At 37.7% G+C, this 12,751-nt stretch overlaps 1 protein-coding gene across 12 annotated transcripts in view; it reads left to right on the top strand.

The window, feature by feature from the left end:
• LOC134823832 (centrosomal protein of 85 kDa-like) overlaps positions 1-11,843 on the top strand; it is a 66,568-nt gene extending 54,725 nt beyond the window's left edge. For all 12 annotated transcript variants that reach the window (XM_063835427.1, XM_063835424.1, XM_063835420.1 and 9 more), the window contains 6 exons: positions 8,683-8,866; positions 9,139-9,537; positions 9,704-9,850; positions 10,112-10,276; positions 10,432-10,548; positions 10,774-11,843. In XM_063835427.1, coding sequence (XP_063691497.1) covers positions 8,683-8,866; positions 9,139-9,537; positions 9,704-9,850; positions 10,112-10,276; positions 10,432-10,548; positions 10,774-10,866 — 1,105 coding nt within the window. In that variant the 3' untranslated portion in view covers positions 10,867-11,843. The remainder of the gene's footprint in view (positions 1-8,682; positions 8,867-9,138; positions 9,538-9,703; positions 9,851-10,111; positions 10,277-10,431; positions 10,549-10,773) is intronic.
• The last annotated feature ends 908 nt before the right edge of the window (positions 11,844-12,751 follow it).

The raw sequence follows: 12,751 nt of genomic DNA, 5'->3' as shown, positions 1-12,751 counted from the left end.
TGGATCCAGTCTTATTATTATTACGCTATAAACAAAGCACGCACATTTACAGGGTTGTCAGATGATATCTTGTTGAATACCGTATTTATAAAAAACCGCCATTTTAAATTATCTTTTAATAGCTTTTGTTTTACGAAGAGAGCTAATTTAATCCAGTGTTGTTATTCGTCACTAATAAGTACGCTCGTTATTTAGTCATGCACTCTAAAGCTTGATGGGTCGCGAAGTTTAAATGTTTTCGTTCAAACACGGATAGTATTATGAATGAGGCGATTGTTCTGCCCTCAAACTGCTCATTCAATTTAAATCAGTTCTCCTTTGATTTGGCAGCTCCTACTCTCTACTCCTCTCTTCCTCCTCTCTGTTAGATACAATATTTCAGAGACCCAGCATACGCAGTTCTCACTGTAATTGGCGACTAAAGAAGATAATTTCTGAATAATTTCTGTCACGTGGCGATTCTTTTTCTAGGCTCGTGTACGTGTTGTGTTATACTGGCGTGTGTTGAATCATTATCCATACATATTCCGTTCCCAACAGGAGCACCGTTAAATATAGCAGATTATGTAGTTTATCTCTCTGACAGCACCCCTCTACTTTAACATTATTTAAATTTATGATGATTTGATTTTAAATTCCATGATGACGCTATTGAAATTTGAACGATTACCATTACGCCCAGCTTTTAACTAATATTATGCGCCTATATAAATAGATTATATACGTAACAGTAGGGCTAGTAGTTGGTCATTTGTTGGGAGGAGACATATTGTTATATATATATTAGGGTATATTATATTATTAATTAATGTCAGTAGTTGTGTGCATGTCTAGAAGTTCAGTACCCTCTCATCACACTGTTAGTAAAATTGTTAGTATAGTTGTGAGTAAGGTTGTTAGTATAGCTGTTAGCATAGCTGTTAGTTAGTTATATTTACCAGTTTGGCGCTAAACTTACTCCATTGTTTACTTTTTTACAAGTCTCGTGAGAGGATGATCTGCCTCTCGTTAGCCTGGTAGCCCTCTCTCAGTGTCTCGTTTACGATCACCATTTTAGGGCACAGGTTTAATTGTTTACAACAATAAACCTTTCCACATTTTCCTTTAGGACACCTTCAACAAGACGGTGTCTCACGTTTTGACTTTTTCTAAATTGATTTTTAGAGTCTTATATAGTCTATTGGCTATGATAGACTCGATTGATTGGTTGCAGAATCTTAATAGCTTTATGACTATGAAATCAAAATCATGCTATCACATAAATTGACAGAGCTAGACCACGTTAAAGTCCAATGATACAAATATCACATTTTCTGAGATGTGATAATGATACAAATGGGTCTGGAGAGACCGAATGTTATCAGTTTTTTATGAAAATTTCGTAACATGATGCCTGTCTCCTAAGGAAGCAGTGTACCAAAGGAAATCGTTATTTAGGCTCATTATGATACAAATATCACACATTTTCGTTTCAAAATTGTCCATTTTATGATGTGATTATTGAATCCCCTTGACCTCTTTTTTCTGTTTCTTTGAACTCAAACTGTACCAGAGGCAATTCCAAACAGAATTAGTGAAAAGTGTGATACAAAAATCAACCTCCCGTTAGATGTACTACAATTATCACATTGTATTTTAAAACAACGAAATATAGCTATTTTCGGGTCCAGTTCTCTGGGTGGCTGTTTGAAGGGTACATAATTCATTAATAAAGATGAAACTTCATTCACACCTACAAAAATGGTAACTCAGTATGGATACAAGGATGAAAAATTGTTCCAACCACTTGAAGGATACAAATATCACATTTTTTGTGAACCAAATTTTACAAGTGTAACATTCGTAATAAATGTATCAATATGGGTCTATAGAACGAGATTCTTTTTGATACATGTACAATAAACATTATTACTCCCTGAACATCTTACACAGCACATCTAGGAACCAAAATAGGATACGAATATCACAATTTCAATTTAAATAATTTTTTATTTTTTTAAATTTTTTTTAATCAAGTGATATTTGTATCTGAAAAGTGCTTATTTAATGAAATGCCTATTACTTATTGACTATGTTTAATAATATTGGATGAATTGATCTTCAAAAACAACATTCACACATTATTGACATTGATTCGTGAAAAATATTGAGTTTAATGTGATATTTGTATCATTTACAGGTCATTTATTGAATGTCAATCATTACAACATTATTTTACAGCCTAAAGCACCTTGAATAGCATTCAAAACATCAAAATAGTCCCCACTGGTTGTCATTATAGCCTACCCTAAGTGATGTGTGATAATCGTACCATATTTCGTATATTTAACCATTAATCGCGGTACATATAACACCCACATGCTTCAGAAAGGTTTGATGGTCACATCTATCACGATAACTCTCTCAAATCATGTAAATTCGATTTTACACAGCCATAAACAAGTTTCCCTGTGATATTCTTATCATAAAGTGTACAAATAACAAATTCAGCTGTTTCATGTTGATGAATGAGTGATTATTGTATCCTTGTTGACCAAACTACAAATTTTTGTGGTAATTGGTTTAAAATTGGCCGAGTAATAACTATCACATGGTTTGGCAGTCAAAATTCGAGCATGTGGCAGTCAAAACGTGAGACAACGTCTTGTTGAAGATGTCCTTTACAAAGATCAACCAATCTGGTCACGTGACACAAACAGACCAATGAGATTGTTTGAACAACCAATCAGATAGCTGCATTCTAGTGACTCCCTTACTCCTGCTTCATAAGGGAGAGTTACTTTGTTATTGGTATATCCAGCTCCTTAGTTAGCGGCTATCAGCCGGGCAAACTGGGGCTGATAATCAGCCCCCCATTTTGATCCACCCATTGTTCAAGTAGTGGTGGTGTTTAGTATCTAGCTACTGGTTGCTGGGTTTTCATGAAAACTCTGTCGAGAGAGAGAGAGAGAGAGAGAGAGAGAGAGAGAGAGAGAGAGAGAGAGAGAGAGAGAGAGAGAGAGAGAGAGAGAGAGAGAGAGAGAGAGAGAGAGAGAGAGAGAGAGAGAGAGAGAGAGAGAGAGAGAGAGAGAGAGAGAGAGAGAGAGAGAGAGAGAGAGAGAGAGAGAGAGAGAGAGAGAGAGAGAGAGAGAGAGAGAGAGAGAGAGAGAGAGAGAGAGAGAGAGAGAGAGAGAGAGAGAGAGAGAGAGAGAGAGAGAGAGAGAGAGAGAGAGAGAGAGAGAGAGAGAGAGAGAGAGAGAGAGAGAGAGAGAGAGAGAGAGAGAGAGAGAGAGAGAGAGAGAGAGAGAGAGAGAGAGAGAGAGAGAGAGAGAGAGAGAGAGAGAGAGAGAGAGAGAGAGAGAGAGAGAGAGAGAGAGAGAGAGAGAGAGAGAGAGAGAGAGAGAGAGAGAGAGAGAGAGAGAGAGAGAGAGAGAGAGAGAGAGAGAGAGAGAGAGAGAGAGAGAGAGAGAGAGAGAGAGAGAGAGAGAGAGAGAGAGAGAGCGAGAGAAAGAGAGAAAGAGAGAGAGAGCGAGAGAGAGAGAGAGAGAGAGAGAGACCTCGTACTGTTTGTGTATCTGTTGTAGCTTTAACCTTTTAACCTGCTTTAGTTACATCACATGATGATGGTAGAGAGAGGGTACAAATAGCACGGGCACCATTTTTAAACCATAATGTAGGAATTTTCAAAGCAGCAGTCACGTTTCTGAAATATCCACTAATTTTCCCGGGTTTGCCACAAGTGGCTACCGTCGTGACGCGAGAGAGAGAGTGGGTGTAACATTGTACCTATCTCCAGTTAAAACTTCGTCTCAGCCGTCTCAGTCTGCGCTCTGATTGGTTCGTTTGTGTCACGTGGTGAGAATGCAGCTCTCTGAATGGCTAGTTTTATTTTCTCAGAGCCGTCTGACCCATCCAGCCTTGTAATGCTGTTTACGGCTGTATTCGGTTCGTACGGGTGAAATCAAAGGACGGTAAATTTGCTGTTAATTTACCTGAACATTGTCTCTGCAAACTACCTGTCTTCTGATCAATCGTTTTGTGTCACGTGACTAAAATGCAGCTCTCTGATTGGTTGGTTTTTGTCACGTGACTAGAATGCAGCTCCCTGATAGGTTGCTTTGTTTTGATATGACCATAATGCGCTCTCTGAAAGTTCCCTTTAGAACACTTCTCTCTCCGTTATAGCCTTCCTCACGTGACTCTATCTTCATATCACGTGACTCTATCTTCATGTCACGTGACTGCAATTAAACTCTCTGAGTGGTTCAGTGGTTGATTGGAGAGGTTCTGTCTTTCTGTTATCTAAATAGTCGTTTGGAGACGTTCTGTTCTCTGATTGGTCAAGCAATGTCTGGACCCGGATTAACGTGGAGGGATGTCACGACAGTCACAACTATTGTGTCGAGGTAATCACGTGACACCAGTAATCAGTATGCAGGCTCGCGTCAACTTGTGTCCATTCTCACATGATTCACTGTCTTGGCTGGTGATTCTTGGAATTAAAGTGTCCTCCAGGACACTTAAACATTGTTTCGGGAGGACTAGGCTTTAACTTTTCAGCTTTATCCGTACCGTGGAGGGTATGAACCAATGTTATGTAGTAGTTTTCTGATCGTGGAGACTGCTGTTTAATAATAAAGATATTGTTTTAATTATTTAATAAATTAAAATACTTATTTTATATTTATGCAGCAGATCAATGCAGACATTCTCAGCCAGTTTCTTGGATTTTCCCGGAACACAGTATTATTTTGATCCTTGTTGAGTGTTTTTTCAATATTTTTTTTATTAAAACAAATTTCAGTAAAATTCTGCTAGATTCAGCCTTTGACTTTAGGTTCCCCATCTACAATCTGGAAAGTTCTTTTCCATTCATCTTCGCCCTTTAAAACTACCACTGTCATTTAGAATTAAAGTTACGTAATCTGTGAAAGTTATCGTAGGTGAAGCCCTTTAAAAACCATTAACAGTCTCATATCAATCACATACTATTATTCACATATTATTCACATATTATTCACATACCTGTCGGAAGGGATAATTTCTTGATAATCTCTTTGTGTCTCAAACCATATATCTGTATCATACCATTCTCATATCTGTCTTAAACGTTATATCAATCACATACCAGACATTTTAAATTGGCAAACTCGTTATTTAAGTTATGTGGCGTACGTTGACGTTGAGACGAGAGCACTTGTGATGTTTATACTTTATATTACTACTCGCGTGTGGTTGCTAAGTGCTGCTAAGTGCAATTTATATAACATTTCTACACACACACACACGTATTAATATATATTAATACGTGCTGCTCAGTTTGAGATTGAAATACTCAACCGACATCATGATTTTTAACTTTTTTATATTTACTGAGTGCTTTTATTGGCACACTGGACCATGTGATTGTCTACCTCAACCTGTTTTTTTTTAATTTATTTTTTTTACCTGTTTGATATATACATTTCGTTATAGCAATTAATAAACCTGCCGTCATGGTCAGTGTTTAATGTCACTCCTTATATTATTTTAGTTACCTGTTAGTGTTACAATTCTACTCGATAGTTCCATCTTAGTGCACGTGTTTTTCTGACGTTGTTCTGACAGTGGTCTGTGTTGCAGGACAAGCTCTCTAATATTGCCTCTTAACATTTCAACCAATGGTAGAATTAGAAGTTTACTCCTCGCTTCCTCTATTCGGGAATTTGTGATTTTACTGTTTTATTTCTGTAATAGCTACGAATATTTTAACCAAGTTTTACCCTATTTTATCCAAAAATAACCATTTTATCTGGTGATTAACAGTTAACACTCCAAATTCTCCCATAGCATTTCCAGATTTATAGACTCATGACCTGTTTTGTTCTGGCCTCAACCGCTGATCCCACGCCCTCGCGTGACGATACGACACCCTCGCGTGACGTCACCACATCCTCACGTGACGTCACAACCCCCTCACGTGACGTCACAACTCGCTCACGTGACGTCACAACTCCCTCACGTGACGTCACAACTCGCTCACATGACGTCAAAACTCCCTCACATAACTTCACCACCCCTTGTCACGACGTCCTGTACCCCTCACGTGACGTCACAACCACGAGACCACCGCATGACGTCATCAACGGCTTCACCATCTCGCTGATAAACGACAACACCGTCCACCCGCTACAGATAAAACGAAAGATAAAACAACGTCGTCACTCCATGTACACTTCCCTCGCAGATTTCACCTCACAGGGTTTTGTCCCCTTCCTCCCAGAGGGTCTGATGAAGAAGGACACCACTCCCGACCATCTCATCAGGAGACTCTCCTCCTCTTCCTCCTCCGCCGCCAACAGTCCTGATCTTGTGCGGAGAAAGCGCTTCTCAGACGCCGACATCGACCAGCTATCCTTCCTGTATTCAAACAATTTCGACCCGAGTAAGTCGCCGCAGTGCGCGAAGAAGGAGGGTAAACAGGGCGGAGAGCTGGCAGGAAGGTTGGGAGTTAGGGAGATAGAGGTGCTAAGAGAGGAGGAGGGAGAGGCCTCCTCTATCAGGTGCAGTCGATCTGAGTCAGATCTCTTCAACAAGAAGGGTAGGAGGTATTCTACCGTCAACTGAACTATTGTGATGTCATTATGAATGTCACGTGATGTGTGACGTCACGAGAAGTCGTGCACTTCAGCGGCCGGACAGTTTGTGTTGTTGACCTGTTTTAAAGATATTATAGTCAGAGGAGTTGTTATCAGTTATGCTTATAAAATGACTCATTGAGTGTTGAAAATTTGGATATTTCAGATTATTTTGAGGGATGAAAATGTGATGTCTTTTTTGCCGTGCATCATTAGATTCACTTCCAACTTGGCTGCTTTAGCAACGTTAACTGCCACTTCAAACAATCTTCACTTCTCCGTAGAAAGCTAATTATTTGTGCAAATATGTGTTTAAAATATGTACATAAAGAAAGTTAAAGAATGTTGATAAAGTTGTTTCAAATTGGTTTACCTTTGAAAACTTAATTGCATCCAAAAAGATAATTCCAACATCCAACATGGTAAAATAGAGCCTGAAATAAAATAACTACAAGCAATTAAATTAATATAAATACGGTAGTCACAGACGCTGATCTCGCTACTCTAGAAAAGGGCTATCGTTACACTGTCACTGTAACGTAGGGCAACGTAGGGTTAACGTCTGAAATGTGATTATGTCAGATAACACTAGACATATAAACGTCCAAAAGACGTCCAAATAATGTCAGCAGTTAAGAGTTAACTCATCGTGGGGAGTTAAATTAACGTAAATTAACGTTTAAAGGCAAAAACGTCATATCTTGGGTGGAGTTAAAAATGCATAATAAATGAATGTTTAACGAGCCCATTAAGCTTGCTAATAAGTTCAGTTACTACGCAACCCTGTTAAACCCTATTTATACATCGGGCAGATCTTTTTATAGCACACCGCGATAAATTAATTGGTCTGTAATTGGTCTGTAATTGGGCTGGTTTGGTAATCATGACTCTATATTTGTAGAGTAATACAGTTATCCCGCTGTAATGTAGGATTGACCGTAACTCTAATAGTAATGGTAACTACAATAGGTTTAATAACTGATAACTAGTTTTAGTTAATTGCGAATAGTTAATTGGCTCTAATTGGCTCTAATTGGCTTTGTCAGCGGAAGATTCTGTTCCTTTCTCGTAACCATCGTTTCGTTTGGGTCTCTCTGATTTAGATGAAGATACTGATATCCCACTGTTAAACTCCTTCTTGGTTACTAATAGTGGTTACTAATGGTTACTAATAGTGCTTTAATTCGTTGGGGTCGCAACCAGAAGTTTCTGATGAAACATAAGCTCCTTGCTTCAGATAAAATCAGGTCTTCTGATGACTGCCAGAATGAAAATAACTGCGATGTTTTGGTAAAGAGATCACGTTGTTCAGTGAACTTGGGAGCGTCGTGTAAAAATAAGAGTTCTGCCACAAATTCCTCACGTCCCAAGAATTCCAGACCAGACGTTTTGAAGTCACGTGACATTTTTCATGAAGTATTGGGATCGGGAAAGTGTGGTTCTGATTTAAAGCAATCGTCAAATCAGAGTAAAAACAGTTCTAGAACCCAACCAATCAAGAGGAAACGATACAAATCACGTGATACTGAGAGGCCTACAATGAGAATCATCACTAAACCAAATTATAAGGAAAATAGTTCCTCTTCAAAAATGGCTGATGTTTGCCCTCAAGATAATATTGAGGCTCTATACGAAAATGGATGCGTCAAAGACGTTAAGGATGCTGTGGGTACTACTAACAGCAAAAAATCCGGGGATCGCGAGAATGCTTTGAAATCTCGATCTCGTAAAAAACGTCGTTCCAAATCACGTGATCACAAGTATCAGAACATTATCCTATCTAGGAAACGGTAGGTTGGGGGTACAAGGACTGTATAGTGTAGCTGTATGTGTTGTCTGTACTCTGTGCACTGGTCTGTCGTGTCCTACATCTTCACATGTGTAGTACACACAGTACACATTGTGTCCCAGTTGTTGACAATGTCCGTGATTGTTGTTAGTTTGTTATTGTGTCTGTTGTCTAAATTGTGTTATATTGTCTGTGGTTATAATTTTGTTTCATTTTAAGTTAATCAAAAAATTGTTGAAGATGTTTATTAGAAATTCCCAACTATCCAATTAAAACTCAAATCAGCACCCCTCACAGCGGAATAGACATAAGATCGGAGACGGGTGTTATGAAACCACTGTTTGGAGGTCAGCGGACCAGCTCGGACGAGAGGAACGAGCTGGCTAAACTCCGTCTGTACGTGAAGCAGCTTGAAGCTAAGGTGGATAGTGGAGTAAGCAGCAGTTATGAGGAGGAGTCTAAAGTTGAGAACTTGCTCAAGGTGTGTTTTTTTACAATATTTCCTTGTGTTTCAGTTGCTCAAGGTGTGTTTTTTTAAACAATATTTCCTTGTGTTTTAGTTGCTCAAGGTGTTTTTTTTTACAATATTTCCTTGTGTTTCGGATTTCAAGATTGGATTGTGATGCTTAGTTGACATGAAAAAAGCGTAGATCTGAAGCTGTCTTTTCAAATTGTGGCTAAAATCATAGCTTGTTAAACCGCTCAAATAAGTTAATAACCGCTCAACGTTACATCAATTAAAACCATTCTCAGGATAACCAGAAGTTGATAGACGAGAAAACATCAATCAGCAGGAAGTTCGCGCGGCTCCAGGATTACCTGACAACCCTGCCCACTGTTAACGAGTACACCAAGCTACAAGAACAGTTGACGCAACTTACAGAGGAGAATACAAACCTGCAGGAGGAACAAAAGCGGGTAACTGAATCCTCCAAGGACGTGAAACTAAAGGATGCAGATATGAAGAAGTACCAGAAGAAATGTACGGACATGCGGGAATCTATAATGAAGCTGGAGAAGCAGAATAACTTGCTGAAGTCCCAGAACGCAAATCAGGCCAAGCAGGAGCTTCAGAAGGTGGAGCTGGAAAAATCGAAGATGGAGAAGAAAATGGAGCAGCTGAAAAAGGAGATCTCTGTTTTGTCTGAGCAGGTAATTGATAAATTACAACACGCAATAATATTTTTCAAATCTTAATAATTTTCAATGATCATTGGAAAAAGTCTCGTTTGAACTGAAAATGTGGGTCTGTTGCATTCAAGTATTTAACCAATTGAAATATTTCAAAAACTTTTGTCTAATTTGTTTCTATAAACAGAAAGAAAGCACGAAGAGTTTAGTAGGGGGATACTACGAGAAATTTAACAACGAGCAGGAGAAAACCAAAATACTGACTCAAAGTTTAGAGAATTCTGTCAACGAGGTTGAAGATCTGAGATCTGAACTGGACCGCAGAATTCATCAGGTAAGAGTCTGAAATTTTTCTTGCTCACTAATGCTATTTTACGATCACTTGTGATCGACCAACAAACAGTATAATCGTTTTTGTTTCAGTAATTCACGAACACACAAATGCCACAAATGCATTTGAACTTAGAAGCTAGATAAATATACCCTAAAAAGTTAAACAAATATCAACTCCCAACTTTTTTTCTTCTTTTTTTTTCAATTTAAAAAATTAAAAATTAAAAAAAAAAAAACTCCCAACCTTAACATTCCCATCCAGGAGGAGGAATTACAAGGGCGGATCTCAGACTTAGAACGGGAGTTAGAGGCTGTGCTACTTAAAATGGAGGAGTATGAGTCCCAGGAGAACCGGGATGTGGAGAACTCTGAGCTCCTGATGGCGGAGTACAATGCTGCTTTCCAGGACCTCAATAGTGTTGTGGAGGTGAGTTTTTATCCTTTTTTATCTTTTTTTAAAGTTGAGAATGTTTTGTGTTTCTATTTTCTATTATAAATGTAAAAATGCAGTCTGAAATATTTATTTGATAGGAAATGTAAAGATATTATAATATTTGTGTGGTTTGACATGGGATTACTCAGGTTTGTCAGATGAGAGTTCAAGGTCAGCAGTTAGACATTTCCTTGCTGCTTGGACTGGGAGCCAGTCCACGACCTTCTAACAAGGAGGATCTTACTGTTGAGTCCCAACTCAGAAATGTTAGTCATTATTTAATTAGATTTATTAGTTAAATCATTTATTAGTCAAATAATCTTAATTAAAAGATATTCTTAAGTAGAAGATAATCTTATTCAAATTTTATTTGACTGTGGTACAATAAATGAAACCTGACAGCGAAAAGTAATAAGATTAAAAAGGCTTAATCGGTTAATCAGCTACTTATAATTTCATCACAGAAAATCTAACCTCGCTGCTAATTTCAGATTCAGGCTCTAAGGAGCAATATAGAAAACATAAGGACGTTACTTTCTGATCTGTACGCTGAGGACATCGGCAGTCAGTGCCCGACCCAGTGAACACTACTACCTCATTAATTAATTAATTAATTAATTAATTAATTGACGAATCTTAGAGAGTATGGCGACTGCAGTGATGACGTCACGATTATGTAGCTAATTTCAGAGCGTGATTAAGTTGAGCTAGTGTTGTGAGAAAGAGTACACAGAGTTTAACCAGTTATTTGTTACGGACGATTGAGTCGTGCATTACAGAACTAACTCGAGACTAACTCTTATTTATAGTTTATGTAACACTCGGTTATTTTACCATTGTTATATGAGATCGGTTTGCGATGATAATTGAGCTATTTAAGCTACAAAACTTCACAGAAATTCAATTACTATAAGTATGATATATATCAATAGTATAACGTTTATTAACGTTATTTTCATAATCATTAATATTATGTATTTTAGTTGTAAACATCGGTCGGAAATTGCCGCATGAGTTTCAACAATTAAATTTTACAGACTAACGATGACTTGAAATTTGTCGTCCTTTGATGAAATTTGTGATATTTGCATTATTAATATTTATATATTGTCGTGTAAATTGAATATCCACAAAGATTTGAGAAGCATGAAGATACGGATTAGCGCATAAACAGCAATTCGATTAGAACCTGTTTCAAGTCAAAACAGTGACATGATGGTTTGGTGTGTAAATTAAACAGTATTTAATAATTTGTATTCGATAATAATTATATTTGATTTTACGTGATAGAATGTGACCTTGGGAACAAGAGTGATATTTCTAGACTTTTGTATTTAGAAGAGCAGTATCCAATCTCCAAAATAGCGAGTAACTGACACTCAACAGGTAATTACTAATTACTAATTAGACAGGTAATTACTAATTACTAATTATACAGGTAATTACTAATTAGCCATGTAATCTAGTCCTGGTCCTTGTTGTTAACTTTGACATTTGTATTTGTATATAACGGTCCTCTGGTTTATATTACCAGTATTTTAATTTCCATACAATAATAAAACGGCTGTTTTATTTTTTGTCGTTCATCGTTGGATTATGACAGTGAAAATTGCTAAAGATTGTAAAATTTCATGTCAGAAAACTTTACAAACGAGAATTGGTATTTTCCAATTTCTGTCTCATTTTCAAATAAAAACATTCTGAATACAAATCTGACAGATTCGTCGGAGTTTTTGCCCAGAGACCAAACCCTCAGAAGTATATAAGATATAACCGGATCCTCGTCTATTCCACTGAGGAATGTTCGAGATTATCTCTCGGATAAAACAATGTAATCTTATCGGAGTAAGATAAGGCCAGGTGAGCGATAAAAGAGTGGTCCCACTCAACTGCTATAAGTATAAGTATAACAGCCCCTCAGGGTCGGACGCCTGTCAGCTGGTCGGCACTACTTGTCACGCCCAGTCAAATGAAGTTTCGTACTATAATTGATGATGGTACGAAACCAATTGAGGTATTGCCAATGAAAATCAAAATGCCGAAGAAAATTGAAACATCATATTGTCCCATTCTCTGTCCCATTTTCAGCCAATAAGTCAGTCAACTATAGATAGCATATGACAAGATCGAGGTGCTGGAAGTTTAATATCGGTCGGAGGAGGCTAACTGCCCCCTCACTGTAGAAATCTTAACAAAACGAAAGTTAATGTTCTTCAATTTATGTTCCATTTTCAAATATGAAATTTTCTGAACACAAATTTGACAGATTAGATGAAATGTTTGCCCACAAACCAATAAAATCATGTATTTCAAAACTCTGTCCCATTTTCAGTTTTTGAAGATGAAATTTCCAGGACCGAAATTTTACAGTTTTTACAGAATTTCTCACCCGCAACCAATTAGTAAGTCAACAATAGATGGCATATGACACGATTGAGGTGCTGGAAGTTTGATATCGGTCGGAGGAAG

Source organism: Bolinopsis microptera, chromosome 12, assembly GCF_026151205.1.
Source record: "Bolinopsis microptera isolate Bmic1 chromosome 12, MBARI_Bmic_1.0, whole genome shotgun sequence".
Classification (NCBI taxonomy): Eukaryota; Metazoa; Ctenophora; class Tentaculata; order Lobata; family Bolinopsidae; genus Bolinopsis; species Bolinopsis microptera.
This window is presented reverse-complemented; position numbering and strand designations above follow the sequence as displayed.